Below are 24,989 nucleotides of genomic sequence, written 5' to 3' on the forward strand. Positions count from 1 at the left end.
AATTGCCTGCCACGCGTAGCAAGTGTGCTCTATCAAAGTCCCCAGTGGAGCAGCACATAATTTTTTACTGGAGGGTTGCAAAACGCCTGTCTGCACCCCATTATTCACATATTCCGAAAGCAAATGTCAGAGTCTAAGCCCACCAGACCTCATATGTAAACAACCATGTAAACTGATCTTGCTATAAACATTGTGCACTTTGGACTCTTTTGGCACCAGTGCAGTGCATTTTGCAGCTAAAAGGGTAAAGTCTCTGTTTGAGAATAGTTTCTTAAAAAAGAGACAAACAAGCAACTTCATCACATAATATTCAGTAAAAGTTATTTCATTTATCTAACGTAAAGACCTACACAGGTTTTACATATGAACAAAAGTAATCATGCACAAAGCACACACATACATACACAAGTACAAGGAAGTAAGCGTAACAAACATTTACAAACCCGTAATAAAAGGGCATAGAAAATAAAAGCAAGAAGTCTTAATACACACAAGTAATAGAATGTGGATATCGTGTACATTAAATGTAGTAACCATCATATGCACAAAGGGCCTTAATTTCACCACTGAATGCGAGTACATAATTATCACTCGCTTATTTAATTTGATATATTTGTTTAGTTATTGGATAAACTGCTCAGCGTTTGTAATGCAGGTGATTCTGCGTGGAAGGCTTTTCCCGTCGTTAAAATCCAAATGTAAAAAGAAAATGTCATTAGGTCAATGCGTGCGAATGGAGGCTAAACCTAAACTTTTAAAATCATAGTCAATACCCAGAAAAATATGCAGTGCAGGTTTAATTATTGTTCTTGTGTAGTTAGGATGGTGATAGAGTTTATGGAAGAAAGTAAGCAGGGCTATCTTACACCTGCTTTCTAACATGTCCATGTCAACGGATCTTTTTTTTTTAAATGCTTGCAAACGTGGAGTAATGTTCTGAAATAAAACAAGCAGCTTTATTTTGCAACGCTTCCGATAAGATACAATTGATGAGGGCTCTATATAAACGAAGCATATTCCATTTATGAGTGCATAATACAACTGTATACAAGAAGCTTAGTCTCTTTGTTAACACGCGACAAGGAATGACGAACGAATCCAAACGTTCGACAGGTACGTATTAGTAAAGAGTGTCTATATGCGTGTTCCATGGAAGATTTGTAGTTAAATGTACACCAAGATATCTGAAAGAATCGACTGTCCCTACAGGCTAATCTATAGAATCTACGGAAAAAAAAAAAAGCATTACTTCGCATGCTCAACCTCATAAGCTTGGTCTTGTTTGTGTTAATTTTCATTTGCCATTGAGTCCACCCATTATAGTGGAATCTCGTTGATACGATCTTCACAAGAACCGAAACATTTATCATCCGAAAATCGTATTATCCGAATATAATCGTATACAAGAAAAAGATTTGTATGGAAAAAAACTTATTATGAAGAATCGTATCGATGAGATTCCAGTGTATTCAGCTTGTCCAGGTCACTTCGCAATGTTATTTGGTCGCTAGGATTAATTATAGGCCAATAGATAACACAACTGTCTGCAAAAAGCTTAGTCGTTGAATTTGTGTTGATGCAAATGTAGTTTATATACATATATATTAGGAACAATGTAGGCCCCATGATGGCACCCTGGGAAACACCGGACTTCACACTGAAAAGGGAACTTATTGTTACCTATAATAATGGCCTGGTCTATTCTTTAGGTATTCATCAGCCCACTGAATAATCTTCACTTCTATACTCATAAGTTCTATTTTGTAAATCATTTTTTATGTGGTATGCGATCAAACGCTTTTACAAAATCTACGAAAATGGCATCAGTTTATTGAAGTTTATGTAGGTTTTGATGAATGTCTGTTGTTATTTCAAAGAGTTGGTGTTTTGCAGGAACGACCATGCTGGAAACCATCTTGATTAGCAAAGAGAATGTTATTACTGGCAATGCAGTTCATAACCTGCAAAGACACAATACGTTCCAGGAGCTTACAGATGATGGACATTAATGACATAGGTCGGTAATTGGTTAGTTAATTTTTGTCACCCTTCTTCAGTAAGGGAATTATGTGTGCTAATTTCCAGTCTTTGGGTATTTCACCAGTATCAAATGATCGCTGATAAATAAATGAGTGTATTAACGCTGAATAGGACCTGGTAGATTTTAGCAGTTTGACGGTTATATTGCCAGGACCGGAACTGGAACATGATGGTAATTTGTCTATTGCGTTAGCAACGTCTGTGTGAATAAAAACAGCAGGCATGCATGTTTCCATTTGTAATGAGGAATTCCTAAAAGCAAAGTCATTTTCTTGCACAAAGACGGTACAAAAGAAAATGTTAAATATCTTGGACAGTTCAGTGGTATCGAGCGTAATGCCGCTTTCAGAGGCAAGATGTGGTAGCTCTTTCACAGGTGTAGCGGAACACGTTTACAAAGTTTCTTAGGATTCATCTTCAAGAAGTTTGGCATGTCAAAATTACAAAACTTATCTTTAGCTTCTTCAATTCTTGCTTACAGTTTTCTTGCAAAAAATGACTGCACGGAATGCCCAGTCATTTTGGCTACCAGTGCACATGGCTTTTGTATTTAAGCATTTTTTTCTTATTTAAAAAACCCTATGTTTCCTGAGTACATCATATCTTATCTCCGGTTTCATATACATACTATTAAGGAACGTATTTTTCTTGTAGTTTCAACAACTTTTCATGAAAAGCGATCCATTTGTCCCCTCCTTCAATCCCCTTCTCTCAGCTCGCGCATGTACAGCCTATGAAGCCCTCAGGAACCCTCATAAATAACTATGAGGTGTTTACATAACATATTTACCCCAGATACGCGATCAGCTTTTGAGAAGATTGACACTTATTTGATATCTGCCGTTGCGTCATAAGAGACGATTAAAAGCAACCATGAAGTGCATTTTGAATACTGCGAAATGACAAGAAAATGCAAGACACAGCGTCAACATGGGAACCCATAGCATGATGCCGCTTCTTTATCTCTCGGTTTATGCAAGACGACCATATCAAACATCCGACATCAACCATGAAGAGATGGCTACTCTGTGTGCATTCATAGAGATGCTGATCCTGGTGTCTAACAGCGGCATGCAAGCAAAAAGTAAGCTTTTCATGTTCGTAACATATCAGTCAGTAATAAGAACCAGCTTGGTAAGCAATTCTGTCCCTGAGCAGTTTTAAGGTCTAATACCCGGGCCACACGGGCAAAGTAAAGTGCACTTTGAGCAAGTGCACTTCGCGGCTAGTGTCATTCGCAGGCTGCCACACGGGAACGCTTAGTGACACTCACTGCAGAGTGCACTCGCCGGCGAGTGTGTTCGGCGAACTCACTTCGCGGCGGCGAAGTGTGTAGCCTCGTTAGCAATGCTTAGAAGATACATAAAGTGATATTGGAAGAAGAGTCAGGAGCAATAAAATGCGCCACACCACCAAAAAAAACAAAAAAAAACAAGAACAGCAAAAGAACTACTCTCGCTCTTGGGCTGTTCACGACCACGCCGGATAATGACTGCGCAGTTGTTTGGCGGGTCGAGTCGTTTTGCCTGTTGCTGGTCAAGTTGCTGTCGTTGCCAGCGCTTATAAAGGCGGATTGTAAATGTTGTTTTTAACAATAATAAACTGTTTTCGTGCACACATTTTTATATTAGTAAACATGCTTTCCCGTCTGACTCCCGGTTGCCATGAACATCAGTTTGAAAGAACACTTTTCTTTCTCGTGTAGCAGCGCACCACCAAAGTGACACTCAGCGTGCTGAAGTGCACTCGTTCAAAGTGCACTTTACTTTGCCCGTGTGGCACGGGTATAAGGAGGATAGCAAAAGTGACTGCCCACCCTAGTCGTGTCATATACAATCAAGCATTCCAGGGTCTACATAAGCATTCCAGTTGCATTTGATACAACGGATACCAATCATGAAAAGGAAAACAGAAGCCACTGGCTGGAACAAAGGCCGAAACAAGCTTGTGGTGGGGGGCCCTGACCCTGATGGGCCCGATGAGTATTCAGGATTTGCTGCATGATTGCACTGTTGAAATTCACAAGGTTGACTGGTAAAGTTCTCACCATTCACAATTACACAGTCCTTGTCTTAAAGAACTGTGTCTGTTGTCTTGTCTGTTGATGCAAGTAATGCTTCTTGGTCGCTATCAATCTTGCCAGTAGGATTACAAGCTCCAGACATACCACAATGAGTCATGTTTTGCAGCAAGATAGAACCAACAATTGTAAATATTCCAGGCATTTGACGGTGGACAGTGTCTTGCAACATCGCAGAAAAACAATTTAATTAGACTTTTTTTTCTGCGGCTTTTTCAGAAACACAGGCACCGTTAAAATGTACATTGTGCTGGTATTCTTCAACAGCATAAGCACAATCTTTATGGAACTTTTCTTGTAACATAGTCACTGCTATTTGCACAAGGAGAGGTGACTGCAAACCACTACTGAACTAGCAATGCCACATGCTAGTTTTGTAATATGTATTGCAAAACAGTGCAAGGTGATGACAGCAGTTGGTTCTTACCTCTTCAGACACTGTGATTTCGTTTTTCCATTGCAATATTTCCTTTCACCACATTAAATAACTTGTTCATAACGAATTAAAAATAGACAGCTCAAAATACTTATCTATAACACAAACACGAACCACCCGACATAAACACACTCTATCATTAAACGAACACCCAGTTAATCATTAAACGAACACCCAGTTCATACGAAAAGTCGTAAGCATTCCTTCTTTCCTTTAATGATGTGCGAATGGAACAAGCTGGACCCTACCATTACAAACAGCCCAACCATATCTACTTTTTTAACATTAGTCGAAAACAAATTACCTGCTTCACAGTTCTGACCTACCTGTGTTACCATTTATTTCTGTGCCGTTTTATTTTATTTTAAACATAATCCCAATTTATTTATAGATTATCACCTCTTGTGTAAACCTAACTTTAATACCTTGTAGTACTTTGTCATTGCCGAGTTCCATTGTTTATTTATGCTAACTTTTTACCTCTTTACCAGTTGTTTAATATACATTTTATTGCCTCGTATTATTCCGTTATTACTGCCTACCATTCTTTACCACTTCTAATTATTAGCTGATTTAATTACCTCTCGTTATTCCTAAACATACTGCAATGTATATCTTGTAATTATTATTTCAATTTTGTTCACCTTTGTCAATTGTCTACCTTTTTGATTACTCTCGTTCTTTTTTTTAATACGATGAATTGCTTTTATTATTTCTGCCAACGATATTGTTTGTCTTTGCCAATTGTCAATGTATTGTATGTAAACTAAATATTGTGCTAATTGTTATTGTTATATTGTAAGACAACTATGTGCATGCCCTTCTGTTATGATCCTTGATGAGATCGACAGTATGGCGAATGAAAATAAATTACTCTAAATCAACATACACACATATGACAAGAAAAGTAAACGTCCTACCTTTTAACTATTACATCGATGGTAATTTGTTAGTTCGTGCTAACCAGTTTAAATATTTGGGTGTTACAGTCACGCATAATCTGACATGGCATACGCACATAGAAAATGTGTGCTCGAAAGCGAACCAGAAACTAGGTTTCTTAAGGCAAAAACTACATCAAGCTTCGCGAGATGTAAAGCTGATAGCTTACAAAACTTTTGTTAGGCCGTTACTTGAATATGCCTCAGTCATCTGGAGCCCTCATCAGAACGCATTAACTACAAGGCTAGAAAAAGTTCAACGTCGTGCTGCGCGCTTCATATGCGCAAAGTACCGCAGATTAGATTCTGTCACACAGATGTTGCAGTCCTGTGAATTGGAAACACTAGAAACACGAAGGAAAAAGAATCGGCTCAAAGTGTTTTTCAGGATACTACACGGTCACTTGAAAATTAACAAAGATGAGTACGTGCAACTCCCAGGGAAATGAAGCAGTCGTGTCAATCACCAATATGTTTTGCGACCATACTTTGCCCACAGTGATGTGTTCCGCTATTCTTTTTTCCCCGCCGTGATTGAACTTTGGAATGCGTTACCAAGCTTTGTGGCAAATGCCAGTGATGTTTGTGAATTTGAAAAATCGTTGAACACGTATTTCTGTGATTTCGCTTCTACTTGATGTACCTGTATATATGATTTGTCTTAATTTAAAACCCTCCCTGTAAGAACCCTCAACAGAGGGTCGACAGTATGATTAAAATAAATAAAGAAAAATAAATAAATAAATAAATAAATGAAAATTAAAAATATATATTTTGAACTTAGCTCAATTAACCATGCAATCACGTGTTACCACTCCAGTATTGCTTACAAATATACAACAGTGAAAGCAATATGGTATTGTGGTTTCCTGTGAAACATTCATAGCCGGTGCTTTTAAGGTGTGAGCTGTTTTTTTTTAAAATTATTTTAAGATAACATCAGACAGGGTCTGCACTGCTACAGCCAAAGAGACAGAGCTGGATATTATTTTGTTTATTGATGGTCATAAAGCTCTACTTTCCACTCTGTTCATATCATGGTACTCACTGTTGTCCACATTTCTGAGTTTGTGGAAGTGAAAGTGTGAGCATTTCTTTTTTCTCTCTATTTTTGGTCTCTTGCGATATAGTAAACCTGCAGCTGCACGTGAAGCCTTTTCTCAGCTAACTTCTCCAGTTATAATTAAAATTTCTCTAACCAGTGTGCACGTATTTTCACATAGTGGTTGAAGTAGTATATAAAATTTCCTTGCGGCATATTCTTGGAATATGCAAGTTCTGTGCACAATGCCTGGGCTATGCAGTGCAAATAACATAACATGTCATTGAGTGTTCAAGATGCCAGGTTCTGAGACTAGCAATCTGGCATAACACAGCACCAACTTCTGAGCAGTTAAGATCAGAGAAGCCAAAATGCAAAGTATATCTTTCTGTATACATTTGCACACTTTACTAAAGCCAAGCAGACAGTAGCACAGGTCTTCGAAATCTTCAGTTTTTACATGTGCAAGAGGTGACATGCTGGAACAGCTACTTGGTGGTGAAAGCATTGGCCTGTAGCCAACACGCATCATTCTGAACTTCGCCCCATTGTGCATATGACACATGTGCTTCCCAAGGTCACAGGACAAGGCAAAGTGACTTTTCACACATGGAACACTTCTATGGTTGCTTGCCCATGTGTATATGCATGTGCATGTTCAGATGATACTCCTCTATGAACTCAGCTGGACACAGGTGGCATGTGCGAGACTTTGATGTTGCATGGCACTGCAGGTGCTGCTCCAAGGCTCCCTCTGTGCAAACGTCTTGCCAACTCATTGCAGTGGCATAGGTCCACTCCACGTGCATGCAGCTGCTTGTGCCTGTCCAGTGACTTTTTGCGACAGAAAGTAGACGGGCACAGCTCACACATGTACGGCTTCTCGCACATGTGGCGATGGTGACTTAACGTTGCCTTATGTGTGAACTGCAGGCTGCACATGTCACACTTGTGCAGCCCCTCGCCGACGTGCGTCAGCATATGACTTGTGAGTAACACTTTCCACATGAACGTCACCGAGTAGCCGTAGCTCTGAAACTGGCCTCTCGTCCATGTGAGTGCTCTCGTGCGTGACAAGGTTCTGCAGACATAGGAACCGCTGGCTGTACACAGAGCAGGTGAACCACTCCTTGCCATCAGACTGCGTGAGTTGTTGGGTCGTGAGTGAGTGCTCTGGGGTAAGCGTCCGCTTACAAATGGGGCTAGCGTCTGCCTTGTCCCCCATGTGCAGTGACACAATCCCTGCACACACTGCACTCGTGGGATCCGTTCACGCCAATGCCCTTGCTAACCTGCATTGCTGGAGTTGAAATGGTACCGCCAGGGATTCTGCACATTGAAGAAAGAAGAGTATAGGCTCAGCAGTCGCAGCGTCGAGGAGCAATAACATTACAGGAACACTACAGCCAACAGAATGAAGTTATACACATTGTTATGGATGGATAGATGGACGGATATATAAGCGGCACCTTTGAAACAGGGTGGTGGCAGATGCCACCAAGCTCTTTATTTTTATCCTTCTTCTACACCAATGTTCGGTCTGTAGGACCCATAATCTGTGTGAACAAATCATTGATTGAATCATTTTTTGCCTAAAATCCATTCTTTGTTCCTTTTTTTGCACCACTAACATCCCAGATATCTATTACTATTCTCCACAGCAGGTTTATTAGCTTTCCTTTAGTATTCCTACATCCCATTGCGTCAGGCAGGGTTACGACATCCTCATTGACCTCTAGATGGATATTGCAACACACTAACTAAATATTCCCCATGGTTTCCACACTATTTACACACACCATGCAATTAATGTCATCATCAGCAAATTTTCTATATAACATCTTGTTCTCAAACATGCTGATCTGGCTATGAATAGTAATAGTGAAGCTTTTCTGTTTTGATTTCATTCATTGCTGTCATAAATATATTTCTATCGCTGGTTTCTGCAAGAACTAAGCCGGTTAACACCTAAAGGCAGTAGCAGCTGAACCGACAAGCTCCGTATTACACGTGTTGCACTACTAATAAAATATATATATATATATATATATATATATATATATATAGTGCAACCGATGATGGTCTGCTCTCGACCACCGTCAGTTGCACTCTCAAAGAGGGAGGACGTGTGTTGAGAGAGCTCCTGAACAACACTTTGCGACGTGATGAATGCGGTTTAAGCCATGGATGTGGGACTTCAAGGAGGTGCAACGTAATGCCTAACGCATTTCTCTCGCATTTGCCACTGAATCGCCATTTTGTTTATAACACAGCACTAGCGCACATGCTACAAGAATCAGCAAGTAACGAGTTTTGTCCCAAGTACACAAGTGAAATTTCCAAAGATGTCTTATTTAAGCCACAATGTGCAGCATGACAACGTGCCAAGGCCTCATCAGGCTACAGCCTTTTGCTTCCGTGTCTTCTCTTTTTTCGTGGAGAAGAAGGAAATAAACTTCAAACCCTTGCAAGAATACACATCCAGCACTGGTATCAGCATCAGCTCATCAAGTTACCAGCTTTAATTGCACATATCTCCCAGAACAGCCTAGTTCACTCAGTGGTACACCAACACCAAGCCCAGTAAAACAGGAAACGAAACTTTGCTTAAGATATGGAAAAAGGGGAGCACACATGCTGCACCATGTGCTATAGTGATGCCGCTGCCTAAAGTGCCTCGTTTTGCGTGTAAGCTTGCTATTCCATATTCAGGCAGCTATGTACTTTAACAGGCACTACAACAAGACGTCGCCATCGACCCTGCTGCAGTGAAACCAACTCGTACCTTGTTTTACATCTGTTAAGGTCGTATGTTTGTTAGAATGCAACCAACTGCATACATCTGTACTTGAAAAAGATGCAGTAAATAAATTTTGCCATTTTATTTTTTTTCATTTAACATCAAATAGTTCTTAGTTCTAACAAAACTCTGTGTGTGCTCCTAAAAAATTTGAGAAAACACAGGGAAGGCGGGATATGGAAACTCAACATGATGAGCAAAAAACGAGAACAAGGTGAAAGCAGCAGCCAACAATTTGACAAGTGGACTTGTCATGAACTTGAAAAACTTGGACATGGACTTGTTGTGGCCCTGCAAAAGACAAGTCCACTTGTCGAAACATAAAAGCTTGAGTTCATCATCATCATCATCAGCCTATATTTATGTCCACTGCAGGATGAAGGCCTCTCCCTGCGATCTCCAATTACACCTGTCTTGCGCTGGCTGATTCCGACTTGAGCCTGCAAATTTCCTAACTTTATCACCCCACCTAGTTTTCTGCCGTCCTCGACTGCGTTTTCCTTCTCTTGGTATCCATTCTTTAACTCTACTGGTCCACCGGTTATCCATCCTACGCATTTCATGGCCTGCCCAAGCTTGAGTTAACATGAGCAAACTGTATGACCTAAATAATTTCAAGCACAAGCTGGAATTAGTAAACAATGGGCTTGCATGAAGGAACATCACTGCTTGGAAGAAAACTTTCTGCATTGGAATAAACATTGGTCTGCTTCACTGAAACGAACATTCACTCTGATCACACTTTGGTGGACTGACCCTGGGTCACTCTCCGTGATGGCTGTGTCTCGCGAAGTTTGCACTGCTTGTCTGTAGGGTTATGGAGGTGGTGCTTGGCAGCTGGGCTGCTAGCTGAGATAGTTCTTTTCCATCCATGGGGTCTAGAGGGCCCTGCAAAACAGCATGCAGTGGCGGAACAGCCATTCAACCTTTTGGCACAAGTCTTGGCGCATCAAAAATTTGATTTGGCACAGCGACAAGCACATCTGGCGCATTGTTGCATATACATCTATATACCAGATATGATCTCAATCTTAAATGAAACAGTGAATAAATATAATGGAGTCAGCTTTATCCACATCAAATGAGGCATTCAGACAGAAAATAAGTGAACTAGTTTATTATTTTTAATAAAATGGCTGCTAGCGAATTTTCACCTGTAAAGCACTTTTAGCCACTAAACGTCTAAACCTTGCGGGAAAGCCAGCCTCTCACTAGCAAGGGGCACGGGTTTGCAGACAGCGAGGATGCGCTTATTAAAAAGCACCGCAACTCCCCGTTCTGAGCTTATTGCTTGACAAGTGCGATGAGTGACGACTGCCACAGGGTCAAATGCCTCCGCGTTTACGGGAATTTGATGCGGTATAATAAGGCACAGGCTGGCGAGGACAGCTAGTGGGAATTACTAAATTTTTCAAGTTAACGTGAGCCAAATACACAATGTTTTAGTATAACGGCTTACCAGTCTAGTTTTTTACCATTGACAATATGATCGCAATGTTCCAATATAACAAATTAACCAACTTGCTAATAAATACATGTGCATGTCATTATTCAATATTCAATTTGATATTCAAAGTGTATTCGTATTCGAAAATTTTGATATTCGCACACCCCTACTTTCAGGATGATGATGATGACGGCCAACGACAGCGTGCTTTAGGTTTTGGTTTCAGTTTTACTATCGAGGCAGCATCAGTGAAAGGAGGCTTTCGTTCTTAAGTTTTATTTGGTGCAGGCTTGATGCAACTTTCTGCCAAAATGCCATTTGGAGCAAGATGGCGCAAAGGCCCACTGTTGGGGCAATTGGTGCATTTCTTCCACCACTGAGCATGCGCTTTCTTTTTTTTTTTTCCACAATAGTACGACTGCAACATATGTGGCAATGCATGAGCCTCACCTCCAATGGTCCTAAGCTTTTACATACCTGCAGAGTTGTACATTTTCAGAGAAATAGTATTTTCTCTTTGGTGCATTTTCCCTAACTGACGTCTGCACAACACTTTTCACGAAGAAAAAACATGTGCATCAAAGCACAGCAGCACAGAAAAGCAATACGCAAAGTGTGTTGAAGAACGAAAGGCCACATGAATGACATCTATTATATTGTTGCGTCCAAGCGCGTAAAAGGGACGTGCGGATCAAAAGGAGAAAGGTAGAGAAAAATGACGACTGTGCAGCGGCCATTCCTGCTGTTCGTAGCCTGCTGTTCCTGCTCTCGCACGCCTAAATAAACTCCTTTTCCCCGTGCTTGTAACTGTGGCGACGAGCGGCCACCTAGACCGGTAAAGTCTCAGGCTCTCACGGGAGAGGAAAAACCGACATCCGATCTCTTAGCGTGGCATTTTTAATCTGTCTCGGAACGCTAGCCTGTGCCGGTGCGTGCCAGCCGCTTGTGCTTCGTGTAAACGCGACTGTCTACGTAATTCTCATGCGACGCCAATGCTGCTGTCACTACAGAGGGAGAGGAGGAAAATTTCGATGAACGAAGAAAAGTCCCTGTGACGCGGCGTGTCTAGGCGTTTGTCTTGGGCATCACGTCCGGGTCACCAAACAGTGGTGACGAGCGAGAGCGTTGCAACAGCGTAATGAAACTTTGAGGCTTGAGAGCAGATACCAGCGACTTGAAATTGCATTTGGCCTGAGAGAGAGAGAGACAAAACTTTATTTTGATGGAGCACGGAGAAGCGTCGATCTCCGTGGTGGGTGGATCCTTCAGTCCAGGGCCCCAGCGGCGGTGGCAGCACTTTCGGCTCTGGCGATAAGCTTTCGCTGATCCTCCAGTGCCGAGCTGGCCTGAAGAAACCACGCCGAGGGATGCTGGTCCCAGTACTGTAGGAGGCGGACGGCGATGGCTGAACAGGAAGGCTCACCGCATTCGTCAGAAAGGTTATGGCCTTGAGCTTTTGTAGCATTGGTCTGGTCCATGGTTGTCTCTACCACAGGAGTGTATGGCAGTATCACGTCCGGGTCACCAAACTGTGGCGATGAGCGACCACCTAGACCGGTAAAGTCTCAGGCTCTCGCGGGAGAGGAAAAACCGACACCCGATCTCTTAGCGTGGCATTTTTAATCTGTCTCGAAACGTTAGCCTGTGCCGGCGCGTGCCAGCCGCTCGTGCCTCGTGTAGACGCGAGCGTCTACCTAATTCTCATGCGACGCCAATGCTGCTGCCGCTACATAACAAATTGGTGGACGTGCAGGGTACACCTCATAACTACGGAGCCTACGCTGCTACAACTTCGCCGAAGCCGTCGACTTGCCGGACTTCCGCCACCCTCACCTGACATGCCTGAATACGCCTGCCAGATTCCCGACGGCTCTGACGCGGCTTCACGGCCAGCACCTGGTGTTCCGTGGCAATACTACCGGGTGCCACTCACTTTCGGAGGAAAAGCTGGAGAAGATGTCGACGAGTGGCTCACGAACTACCGAAGGGTAAGCCGGTCTAACGGTTCGAACTCGACCGCACAGTTGTCCAACGTTGTGTTTTCCCTTACCGAAGAAGACGATGCTACGATGCTTACTAAGAAGACGATGCTTGCACCAGGTGGTTAGCAGAGAGAGTGCAAATCCAAGCATGCCCTCTTTGCAATTTTCAGCCTACCTTGTGTTCCATTTCATCACAGGGGTCATGCTGAGCAGCTGCACTGGTTCTCAACATGCGGATTTATGAGCCTATTCCGGCAAGAGCCTAATGGAGGCGTTTATTCTTCAGTTTCAATATAAAAAAAATGTTTATTTCTGCAAGGGTTTCGTCTCACAAGTGCTCATATTTTAAATGCAAAATATTGCAAAAAGGCTGTTCTACATCAATGCTACCTCTAAACTATAAACTTTTACAAGGTTTAAAATTTTGTTGCTGTTCACCCTTTAGCATAATGATGTGAACTAGCTTAGACTTAACTATTAGAATCGATCTTGTTTCATGTTGCTGTCTTTTCTACTATGGAGCTGCGCCGAAACCAGAAAACTTTGATCCACAATAACATAAAAGAAGCACAAACTTCAAACCACAGCATCCTTGGCATGGTATGTTTCTCAGCTCATACACAAGAAATTATGCAATGGCAATAAAGCTCACATTTCCTTTGTAGTAGGTTTTTCAAACTTACAAGTTAGGCTGCCTGAGAATGACTAGAATAATGCTAACCTGAAACAGGAAGTTGCAATTGCCCTTTAATTCAGATTGGAGTGTGAAGAGTACCAATGTAAACTTGCACAATTCCACATTACCCTTTACTTACAGAAAGCAGTGAAGGCGGAGGGCTATGCGGTAGCACAATCTCCTCCTTGATGTCAACGCTTGTCACAACCTGAAAAAGTTTTATTTACTTTGAACCACACACATGCACTCACAAACTCAAAAAGAAACCCTGAATAAAAGGGAGCTTTACCTAGGGGGCTCCGATTGAAATATATCGGAAAGAGTTTATCTCAGTAGCCACTTCATAGAATTTGCTATATTTAAAAGAAATTTGAAATATAGCGAATTTCGATATATGCTGTCAATACTGTAATCATGTTCTTAGGGGGGGGGGGGGGGCAGCGCTACCCGGACGAGCGACAGAGAAAGAGACGATACAGCGCTCGTATCGTCTCTTCCTCTGTCGTTCATCCGGGTGGCGCTGCCCCCCCCCCTAAGAACATGTTCAATTACCAACTCGCCCAGTTTGCTGTGTTAATACTTTAATAATGTTGAAAATTTCTATGTTTAGAAAGATGAAACTATCAAGTTATACAACTCTAACTCAACAATGAAAAATGGTATCACAGTTCCGTAAACTGCAGCTATTAATACATCTAAAGAGGACAAAATTGATATGTTACACACCCCCGTGAAACATGGTACTAATTTGTGAATAGGACGTTTACAAAACACTAGTAAACATTGTAAGAAATCCATATAAGCTGTAAATTCATATACCAAGTTTGTCCGCCTTAAATGCTCCTATAGATGCTGTTTACAGAACTGTGATATATCTGTTTTTGGTGCACAATTATAAATTTGTAAAATTCATGCCTCCGTATTTTTCTAAGGTTACCGATTTTCAGCAATTATTGTAAAAACAAGACGGGCCCTAAATCAACATTCCACTTGCTACAGTCACTAGAACATAACAGCCTCTCTCACACGCAACCAATTTCATTCAAATCGCTCCAAGCGTTATCTCAGGAAAGCATTTCTGTGTTTTACATGGATGATTTGAATAGGCAGCATCGGAGTTTGCCTTGAGCTAAAGCTTTTTTTTAATAAGACTTGACTGTTAGAACCCATCTTGTTTTATGCTGATGACATGCGCATGCATGCACACACACACATCAGAGTCCTTCTATGTGAGCCCGACTCGAATAATGGTAACCTAAAACAGGAGGTTGCAACTGCCCTGTATACAGGGTATTTCGTGTAACTTGAATCACAGGCATATCTACTAGATGGGCGGGGGGGGGGGGGGGGCAAGTGCGATGCCTGACCACCCGCTAGATACGCGTATGGTTCAAGTTATCTGAAACACAAATATAAATCTCTGTTATTATTTATGTATGGACCCAAACTAGCTTGATGCTCAGGATCCAAATGTTTCTCATGTATTTTCATCATTTTTGTATCCTTTTGGCAAATAAATTCAAACACACACAAAAAAATACATTGGCTTGGAGTGTGGAGAATCCCAATGAAAAATTGCGCTTCACTTACAGGAGGTGGCGTGGTCGGAGGACTACTTGGCTCCACTTTGATGTCAACGCTTGTCACAGACTGAAAAAGTTATGTTCTTTTTAATTCTTGAGCTGAGCTGGGAACAAACAATTGACTTACAGCTCCAAACAAGCACTCAAAAAAGAGCATAGGTCAGGAGACTAAGTGAATATTCACTCGCCCATATTTTTGTACGCTATCTACTCACTCATACTCATGGGTAATCACACCAATCAACACTGACTCACGTTCCTTCTCATGCTCACCAACACTCACTGGTGCTCATAGTAGCTTCCATACTCACAAACCAGCACTCACTAACACTGGTACTCGTGTCAACACCCACTCACATACATACGCATGTCCGCTCACTCGTCTACAGTCCCTCTTGTTCGTACCCAATTCCACGTAACATCACCATCACTGACTATCCTTTGTACTGACGTTCACTGGCACTCACTCCCGTTTGAGCGTAGAGCGAACATGAATCAGTGTATTCATGAGTGAGCATGCCAACCTATGAAGAAGAGCCCCACACCTATCTGACTTCAATTAAACATAATACGAACCAGTTCAGACCGCAGCGAGAGAACGGGAGAGGTGGCCAAATGACGCCGCTCCACCAATGATGTCCTCGCAGTACGGTCGTTATTGCCACTTAACTTAGCTTTGAGTGTGAAGAATCGAAACATCAAATTGCACTTCACTTATAGGATGCAGCGTGGTTGGAGGACTACTCAGCCCCACCTTGATGTCAATGCTCATGAGCTGAAAAACTTTTTTTAGTTTTTCAGTTCAGTTACATACTTTGAACAACACACTCACACTTGAACGCTCAGAAAATAACCTCATACTCTAATTTCAGTTAGGCATACAAGTGTGATCCAGTAAAGAACTAACTATTAGAACCTATCCCATTTTATGCTATTGTGGAGCATAAAATTGGGAGGACGCTTAAGCTTCGCTTTTAAGAGTGGAACGCGATAGCATTCAAAGATCCCTGACTGCTTCTCACGCTTCCCGGCAACTGCAGCTTATGCAACCGTAATGGTTACCGGGAAACACTGGCGGCGAACGCTATGCACGAAGGCGAGCTTTCTGGTAGAAACGCGGCCTCTTGCGTGCGGCGATCCCGGAGATATTGCACAGCCGTGCCAAAAAATTGCATAATTTTCAGGTTTCCAGTTTTTTTTTCGTACTTCTAATATTTTAGTCTGAGAAGATTTAACATAAAAGGCATGCGCTGTGGGTGTTTTGCTTCATGACATTTGTTTGTGGATTGTCATTCTCAAAATTCCGAGGAATAGCTTTGCCAAGAATGCAAGACAAGGTATGAGCAACATTAATGATAGAATGGTGTGGCATACCTAAATATATTTGGAGGGCCTGCGTGGTTGGGGATGATTTTCTCGGCCGCGGGCGCCAAAGCCGACACCGACGCCGAATTTTCTGCGACACGTGGCCCTTAACGCTCTCGCGTTAAGATGCTCCCACTGTGGAGCTGTACTGGAACCAACATGTCTTTTTGAAGCACACAGACAAAAGTCTAAACTTTGCACAATCCTTGCTCAGCTTATTAATGCAACGGTCTCTTTGCCTATTCTGCCCACTTTGCCACTGCTCACTGCTGTCTAGCAAAGTATACAACAACTTGAATCACTTGGTATGTGCCACTAGATAAGTGCTTCTCGATATATGTCACAACAGACAACAACTTGGGTTACTGGGTATGGTGCAACGAAGCAAGTGCCACTTAGTATGCGAACATTTTCAGCCAATCCTTCAAAATGGGTATGCACCACTCGGTAGATGCCTGAATAGACAAACAGAACAGGAGACAAAAAGTGAAGTTGACTACAGAAAATTGAAAAATGATGGAGGAGGAGGAGGAGGAAAAAGAAGAAAGGAAAGGCAGGGAGCTCAACCAGACGCACGTCCGGTTTGCTACCCTACACAGGGGGAAGGGGTTTAAAGGGATGAAAAGAAAGAAAGGAGAGAGAGGGAAGAAAGTACTCTCAGTATGAACACGTGCGGTTGTCCAACACTTCACAATTGGTCACTGAGGCCAGTCGACTTCATTAACTGTAGCAGTGCCCGCATCGCTTTGTAAGCCTGTGATGCGTGGGGCCATGGTCCAAGAATTTGTGTCTCTGAAAACGGTCTGCTATCTAAACGGTTTAACACACTCCGAAGAATGTTTGAATTTAAATGCTGGTGTATTACCTTCCATTGGGGCCTTGGCACTTAGCTTTAAAACACAGGAACGTGTTTGACGCTGTGTGTGATTTCATTTTAGTAACAAAAGATATACAGTAAAATCCCGCTGATACATTTCTCGCTATTGCATTTTTGCGGTCCCGATCTAAATGCTTTTGACCTCTATATATTCTTTTCCCATTTGATATGTCACCATTCTGTAATGTTCCCGCATCTTACGTTGCATTTGAACACAGCGATTGTGTAAATTTAGTGGTGCAGATCGCTCTCACGCATTGCTATGAAGACGATAAATGTATACCTACACTTAAGTCTGTCAGGCCCGACTTATGGCCCTGCCTGAAATACCGGAAGTGCACGATCATCACTCCCAATAAGTGTGTCTAGACGCGATTGTTGTTCTTGCCGGTTTTCTAATGCCAGCTTAGCCAAATGCAGCCGAGCTATGTGGTGAAGCATACATAAAATATTGCGGTGAAGCATATTAAGAGTAAAAAGGGGCCACTGTCACGGAACATAGTATGTGTCCCTTAATTATACGTGGATGCATGTGCCGTTCCCGGGCACACTTTGAGTGCCGCGACATCTAATAACTGTACTACCAGCCATTCAGAGCTGTTTCTGGTGTTGTTGCGATGATTTGTGGCCTTCCTTGCCGTTTTGTTTTCCGGGCTGTTATGTTTTCTTTCCGTGATTCCTTGAAAAACCTATCAACGGGGGATGCTAATTCTTACTTTACTTACTATTCCTAATGTAGATTTTCTAATTTCCTCCCATTATGAATTTCTCAATGAATCTTCTTTTTGTTTTTTTTTAAATATAACTGCCGATTTATCTGATCTCGCTTCTCAATTATGCACTACACGTCCATTTATAGTTTTACCTTTCCAAGCTAATTTTCCTTAAAGGAGTGTAGACACCAAATTTAGAGGCTAAATTGACTAATTAAAGTCTATAACGAAGTGTGGCTCCTTTCTCCAGACTCGTCACAATAGCCATCGTGAAAATGTCATTGTTGAGAGCAAAATAGTGTGAAATTAAAGACACTGGTGGCAACGCACTTTCAGAGCGGCCACACATTCATTTGCCGAAACATGACCGGGACACATAAGTACGCATCTCCCACCGAGCTCCAGCGTCGACGAACGTGGGTGCATGTGTGAAAATGAGCAGACAACAGCGCGAGTTCGTAGTCGTCAGCGCTGGTTCATGTGAACTCTGTGACGTCGGGTGCTCGCGATTTACGTCACCTAGATGTTTTCTACCCCTACTGGCGGGAGTTTTGAAATCCAGAATTGTGCAATGGAAATCGTTCTCTATTAAGTTACTAGGGACACGATCGTGCATATGCTGGACGCTATTATGGTCCCCTAGATGCTGTGTATTACCCAAGAGTAAAAAATTACCACTGGAGAATTTGGTGTCTGCGCTCCTTTAAGTCATTAACAGTGAGTACAACCTACCCATATGCACCATGTTTTGAAAGCTGAATATCATGGTCATCAAAATGGGTTCAAGTGTGCACTGAGAGAGGAGCAATGAACTGCAACATAGAAATGATGTAGGAGAAGTGAAATGATGACGTTTCAGTAAATACCAAAGAAAGCTTCCCTTATCTTTGATTCACAAATATGCGTGAGATCCACTGATTTCATAGCCCCAATAATTTGATCGCCTGAAGTTCGGACCATGAAAACCCACATTCTGTTGCCATTGTACCCGATTTTTTAAACTTTCAGGTTATGGCTGTATGAACAAGACTTGGATATTGCCATTCTGAAACCCAAGGTCACAATTCCCCTTTAATTAACTTATAATTTGAAGAATCATAAGGTAATATCGTGCAATTCTGCATTGCACTTCACTTACAGGAGACAGCGTGCTCGGAGTGCTTCTTGGTATCGCAATCTCCACGCTGCTGTCAGCACTTGCCACAGCGGTCTCAACTCTACCGTGCATCAGGCGCATGTGTGATTTGAGGTTATTCTTCAAGGCAAAGCGTTTCTGGCACACAGGACAGGTGTGTGGTTTTTCACCTGTGTGCACCATCGCATGCCTGGTCAAAGCACTGTTGTCAATGAAAGCAGCTGGGCACAGGTGGCATGCGTATGGCTTTGTTCTGTTGTGCCACTTGAGGTGCCACTGCAGCGTCTTCATCTGCTTGAAGGACTTGCCACACTCGGGGCAGTGGCACAAATCCACTCCATTCACGTGTAACCGCATGTGCGTCTCAAGTGACCTCTTCTTGCCAAATTTCGACGGGCAACGTGGGCATGCATGCCGCATCTCACTCGTGTGAACGTGCTGGTGCCTGATGACACTGGACCTCAGGGCAAACTTCCGGCCACAGACAGGGCAGGCGTACTTCTTCTCGCCCGTGTGCAAGACCAGGTGATATTTGAGAGACTCCTTCCTCGTGAAGCGCTGCCTGCACACACTACACTCGTGGCTCTTGCCGACACTCCTGCGAGGCTTCTTCACTGGGGTTCCTACAGTGCCATCAGATAGTCTGCACATTAAAAAAACGAGAAAAGAAGCACAAACTACTCAGGCAGTTCTTGCTCTGTGCAGGTTAAGACTTAAGAGAGACACTAGGAAGAAAAAGGACGAAGCTATAGACAGCTGTAGAGAGCCAACTGTACAGGTGATCTGGTTAACCTCTCTGCGTTCACCTCTTATTTTATCTCCTCTCTCATATCAGACATGGAAAAACCAAAGTAGAGCTAGATCAGAAATACACTACATTAGTGAGTCACTGACTGGGAATGACAGCTACAAAACCACTGTGCACATGACTAAGCGTGGAAATATGCAGAGAATCTATGGCAAGATGCTGGAAGCGTATTGCACTAGTTACCAAAAGAGAGAAAAACGCTATGAATGGCATTATTCTCATTATTGCACAAAGGTCCTCGCTAACACGAGAAGAATCCAGCAGAAAGGAAGACTCGGGCAAGAGAGAACAAAACAGGACCAAGGAAACTCTACTAGTGACAGTGCAAGAGTCTAAAACAGGTTGCGGAGCCATAAGCACTTCACTTGATTTCTAAAGCAGCACGAGTTCTTGATAGGCTGACTGGTGATGAAGCTGCAATTATTCATAGCTAAATCAGTGTCTTCATCACCAACGCTAACAACCCTCCCCCTTCCAACACCATTTAGTACCACTTTTCCCACATATGGTTAGCCATGTTATGACTCGCCAGTACCCAGACCGGCAAGTCAGAAACCACTTTTTAGTTACACATTTTTTCTGGGACTTAATAATATTACTATAATAATATTTACAGCTGACCGGCGTCCTTGAACTATTAGTCGCAATGGTAATAAAACACTTTACATATGTGTGACATGTTGTTGTTCTCCCTCATTTCCTTGAGCACGAGCAATGCCGCGGTTGCCGAGTGGGCATGCATGGTGTGCAGATTGTTTATCCGCAGAGCTGTGGGCACCCGCATACCCCTACAGCCTAAATCTTATTGCATTATGAACAGATTATGAATGCGTTTGCATTCTGTCTCCTTCTGAATGTGATCACACAGCCGGGAATAGAACCTGCGACCTTGTACTCAGCAGCAGATTACCACAGCCACTCAGCCACCAAGGCAGGTAAAGTTTTTCTTACTCAAAGCATACATGAACATTCCCTTCGATCATGCTTGTGTAGACTCGACAGTGCTCACCCTGGATTGCTATCCATGATGGCTGAATCCCTTGAAGTTTCAGTGCTGCTTGTCTGTAGGTTGATGACGATGATCCTTGGTGGCAGGGATGCTTGCTCAGGTGGTTCTTTTCCTTCTATGTCTAGCGGGCCCTACAAAACAACAGGAACACTTTTTTTTTTCTTTTGCAAAACAGCGTGACTGCAATATGTGACATTGCATGACCTTTACTTCCTATGGTCTAGAGCCTTTCATATTACTTGTAATTGTGATGTAATAGTTCAGCAGAAACCCGCTAGGTGGAGAGGAGTAATTAAAAGCAAAATGAAACATCCACCCAATCGTAGCAATTGCTACAAAGGAATTCCTTTGTAGCAATAGTTACGATTTGGTGGATGTCTCATTTTCCATTTAATTACTTGTAATCTTGTATAACAATAATATTCTGTCCCTCGTGTATTTATTTCACCTAATGAAGTCCACATGGTACTTTCCAGGCAAGGGCCACATGAACATGAAGGCACCTACTGGTATTCCTAAGGGGAAAGCAGCAGGCACAATGTGTAGAAGAAAATGAACAGATAATGATGGCTATAACTGTCCTGTAGGAACAGCACCCCACATGAGGTGGCAATATTGTATTATGACAGAGCTATGAAACATGTTGCTATAGACTCCTAGAGCTGCCTAATAAGATCTAATGAGCTCCAGCTCCGAAGCTATCAGGGATAAAAATGGAGTGTTCGCCATCATACATGCCCACATCCTGGCAAAGTCCTAAACAAACAAGCATGCTCTTGACTCAATGAGTGCATTGGACATTCACAAACAACACCCGGACTCTGAAGCATGCCATAATGAGAGGCTCCGTATTTTTTTTTACCGCTATTGGTCTCTTTGCCAGGTAACTATAAGTGTTCATGCACTTAAAGGGAAACACTAAGTTGAGTTTGAACAAACTACGAATCTTTAGGAATGCGTGCAGTTTTTGTTGGGTGCGAAAAGACAACTTATTAGTAGAGAAATTCACAACTAACAGCCACAGCTCTCTTGCTCAATTTCTCTCACTAGGCCGATGACGTTGTAGCCATGTTGTCATGGATTTCATTGCCCTCAGCGAATCACAGGGTGCCATAACACGTCACCACGTACGTAACCGTCCTCTACCCCCTCTGCCTCCCCTGTTATCACAGGGAACCGAAAGAAGATCTCGCCATGATGAATGTTGTTGCGCTGAACACTATAACGAGGATCTCGCCAGGGAAGTGAGACTGCATTTCAGCGACTTGAGTTCAACAGAGCACGAAATGATCATCCGAGCTTGCGCGGCAGGCATTGCTTCCTATGACGGTGGGCTGCAGGCTGAGGCGTCGGAACCGCCGTCAGACGGACATTGGTGAGAGGCTTCGGATGTCGGTGAGGGACTGCAGCAGCTGCAGTCGCGACTCACCAGCACCGACTGGTAGGTACTCGAGTTTCTACATATTCATCGCATCGCTTGCGTAAAAATAAAAATGAAATTCTACCACTCTGAGGAACTTGGAATAAACGCGAGAAAGCAAGAGTTTCCTGCACAGGCTGAACTTCCTTTCCTCGTACACTGTGCAACGTCTACTGCTGCTTGTCATCACTTGCGCAACACTCCAGCGATGTTGATACAATTTTAAAATTCGAGATGCAGTCTTCGGTGTCGCGTAGCTGCTGCGAATATGCCACTCATGTGTGCAGTTTCATGCAGATCACGTTGAGCTGGAATCAAAATCGAATTTCTTGATCACAATTGTGCCACCTTTGGTTGAGCTGCGCAAGGGAGGCAATTTCCATTGAGAAATTCAACCTTGATCAGGCTTGATCGTGCTCGATCAAAAGTGCCCCATGACTAGAGTATTACTCGATGAGCAACACGAGAACAAGGTGAGAGCAGGAGCCAACGTTTCGACAAGTTAACTTGTCTTTTTCAAGGCCTTGAAGAAGACAAGTGCACTTGTCCAAACTTTGGCTCCTGCTCTCACCTTGTTCTCGTGTTGCTCATTGTCTTGAATTTCCATCTCCCACATTCCTCGTACCCCTGGAGTCAGTAGCGCACCCAGGATCTCTGCCAGGGGGGGGTTGACAGTTTGCCAATACCATCTAAACAACACTAATTTCGATTTATTCACGGGAAATTGTCAAAAAAATGCGCTTTTTGCGAGTGTGCAGACGATTTCGCGTCTTACATCTTAGTTACAGCACTCAAATGCGTAAGGAAAGAAAGGGGGTTAAACAAAAGGGGGGGTTAAGTCGGCCTCAGGGTGGGGGGGGGTTACAACCCCCGAATCCCCCCCCCCGTCGGTGCGCCACCTGCCTGGAGTACTACTCGCCACTTTCAACTGACAATGCTTTATGCAAGAGTCACTTTCAGCAGCATGGTAGAGGATACTGCTGGCTATACTATTTTGCACTGCTAAGAAATTATTGCTTACAGGAGTGATTGAGTGCACCCCGACATCAAATATTTGAGCATCCCTTTCGTACTGTTTCAGGGTGACTGTGGACACTGCGTAGTGCTCAGCAACTTCAGCGAGAAAGAATACCGCTGCTGTCCCGAGCTGGGTGATCCCGTGACCGGTGCGCACCGCAGCCCGAAAAATGCATCACGGAACACACCGAGTTGAACCTTTTGTGTATAAACATTGTGGTGCTCCGTACTGCATACTTTAGCTGTGGCCATGGGGAGACCTCATGGACGAAGACATCCACAAGTTACTTTTACTTGAGGGATTGCATTATCGCATTTCATTTTTTCTGAACTGTCAGCAATTCCTTATCACCGTACTGAATGCACCATCATTACGTTTACCTGCACCAAATTGAGAGGATGGGCAGTAAAGAGATTTGACATAACTTTGCCTTCATTATGTCAAAATGTTGCTATTATGTACTTCGACCTTTATGCAAAGTACAGCCTCTACTAATAATCAACCAATTACCTGTGAAATCTGTGAAAATAGCATTCTACAAGAATACTTTATCATTCTAACTGATTTAGTGTTTCTCTTTGTTCTTTCAATTTAAATTCTAGTGTGAACATTACAAAGGTAATATTGCACAATCCCACATTGTGCTTTACTTACAGGCAGCAGCACAGTCGAAAGGCTGCTTGGCAACACTGTCTCAGCCCTGGTGTTCACATTTGCTGCAGCCGCCTCCACTCCGTCGTGAAGCCAGCGCGTGTGCATTGTGAGGCAATTCCGTGAGGCAAAGCATTTCTGGCACACAGGACAGCTGTATGGCCTTTCACGCGTATGCTTGAGCATATGGCTTTCCAGACGTAACTTCTGTACGAAGGCGGCCGGGCACAGATGGCACTTGTATGGCTTCTCCATTTTGTGCCACTTCAGGTGCTGCTGTAGGTTACTCTTGTGCCTGAAGGTCTTGCCGCACTCGTCACAGTGGAACAGGTCAACTCCACTAGCGTGTAGCTGCTTGTGCCTATCCAGAGATGCCTTATGGCAGAATTTGGACGGGCACACTTGGCACGCATACTGGCATCTCACCAGTGTGGACACGTTGGTGTTTAAAAAGAGCTGGCCTCTGGGCGAACTTTAGGTTGCAGACAGTGCAGGTGTACTTCATCTCATCCGTGTGCAAGACCAGGTGATTTTTAGCAGTCTTCCTGTTCCGAAAACGCCGCCCGCACACACTACACTCATAGCACCGGCGGACACTTCTGTCAGGCTTTTTCAGTGGGCCTCGTATAGTGCCATCGACGATACTGCACAATGTAAAAAAGAAAAAGAAAAATTAAGGAAGAGTAGTATAAACATACATAGGCAGTTGTTGTATCATGCAAGTATAGTCACTGTGAAGAACAAGCCACAAAGCGATACAGCAGACTAACCACAGATGCTACGTAAAAGACTGGAGACTCGGGTTTGAGCTGTAGTAGTGCCATTGCAACTATGGCCAGACATTGAGAAATCTGATGTCAAGCTAGACGAAAAATTACCTACTTCTGTGATTTACTTGTCCACAATGACAGCTCAAAAGCTACTTACATCTCAGCATGACTGAGCATAGGCAATATGCAGAGGACA

General features: G+C 43.1%; 1 protein-coding gene across 1 annotated transcript in view; it reads right to left on the reverse strand.

Annotated features, from left to right (window-relative positions):
• Nucleotides 1-6,215: 6,215 nt before the first annotated feature.
• Nucleotides 6,216-24,989, reverse strand: part of LOC119432773 (uncharacterized) — a 105,539-nt gene continuing 86,765 nt past the window's right edge. Inside the window, exons 22-28 of the mRNA XM_049658385.1 lie at nt 24,027-24,495; nt 20,935-21,065; nt 19,121-19,760; nt 15,035-15,094; nt 13,584-13,652; nt 10,096-10,227; nt 6,216-7,868 (exon numbers count right to left, since the gene is read on the reverse strand). Coding sequence (XP_049514342.1) covers nt 10,102-10,227; nt 13,584-13,652; nt 15,035-15,094; nt 19,121-19,760; nt 20,935-21,065; nt 24,027-24,495 — 1,495 coding nt within the window. The 3' untranslated portion in view covers nt 6,216-7,868; nt 10,096-10,101. The remainder of the gene's footprint in view (nt 7,869-10,095; nt 10,228-13,583; nt 13,653-15,034; nt 15,095-19,120; nt 19,761-20,934; nt 21,066-24,026; nt 24,496-24,989) is intronic.

Source organism: Dermacentor silvarum, chromosome 11 (assembly GCF_013339745.2).
Source record: "Dermacentor silvarum isolate Dsil-2018 chromosome 11, BIME_Dsil_1.4, whole genome shotgun sequence".
Taxonomy (NCBI): Eukaryota; Metazoa; Arthropoda; class Arachnida; order Ixodida; family Ixodidae; genus Dermacentor; species Dermacentor silvarum.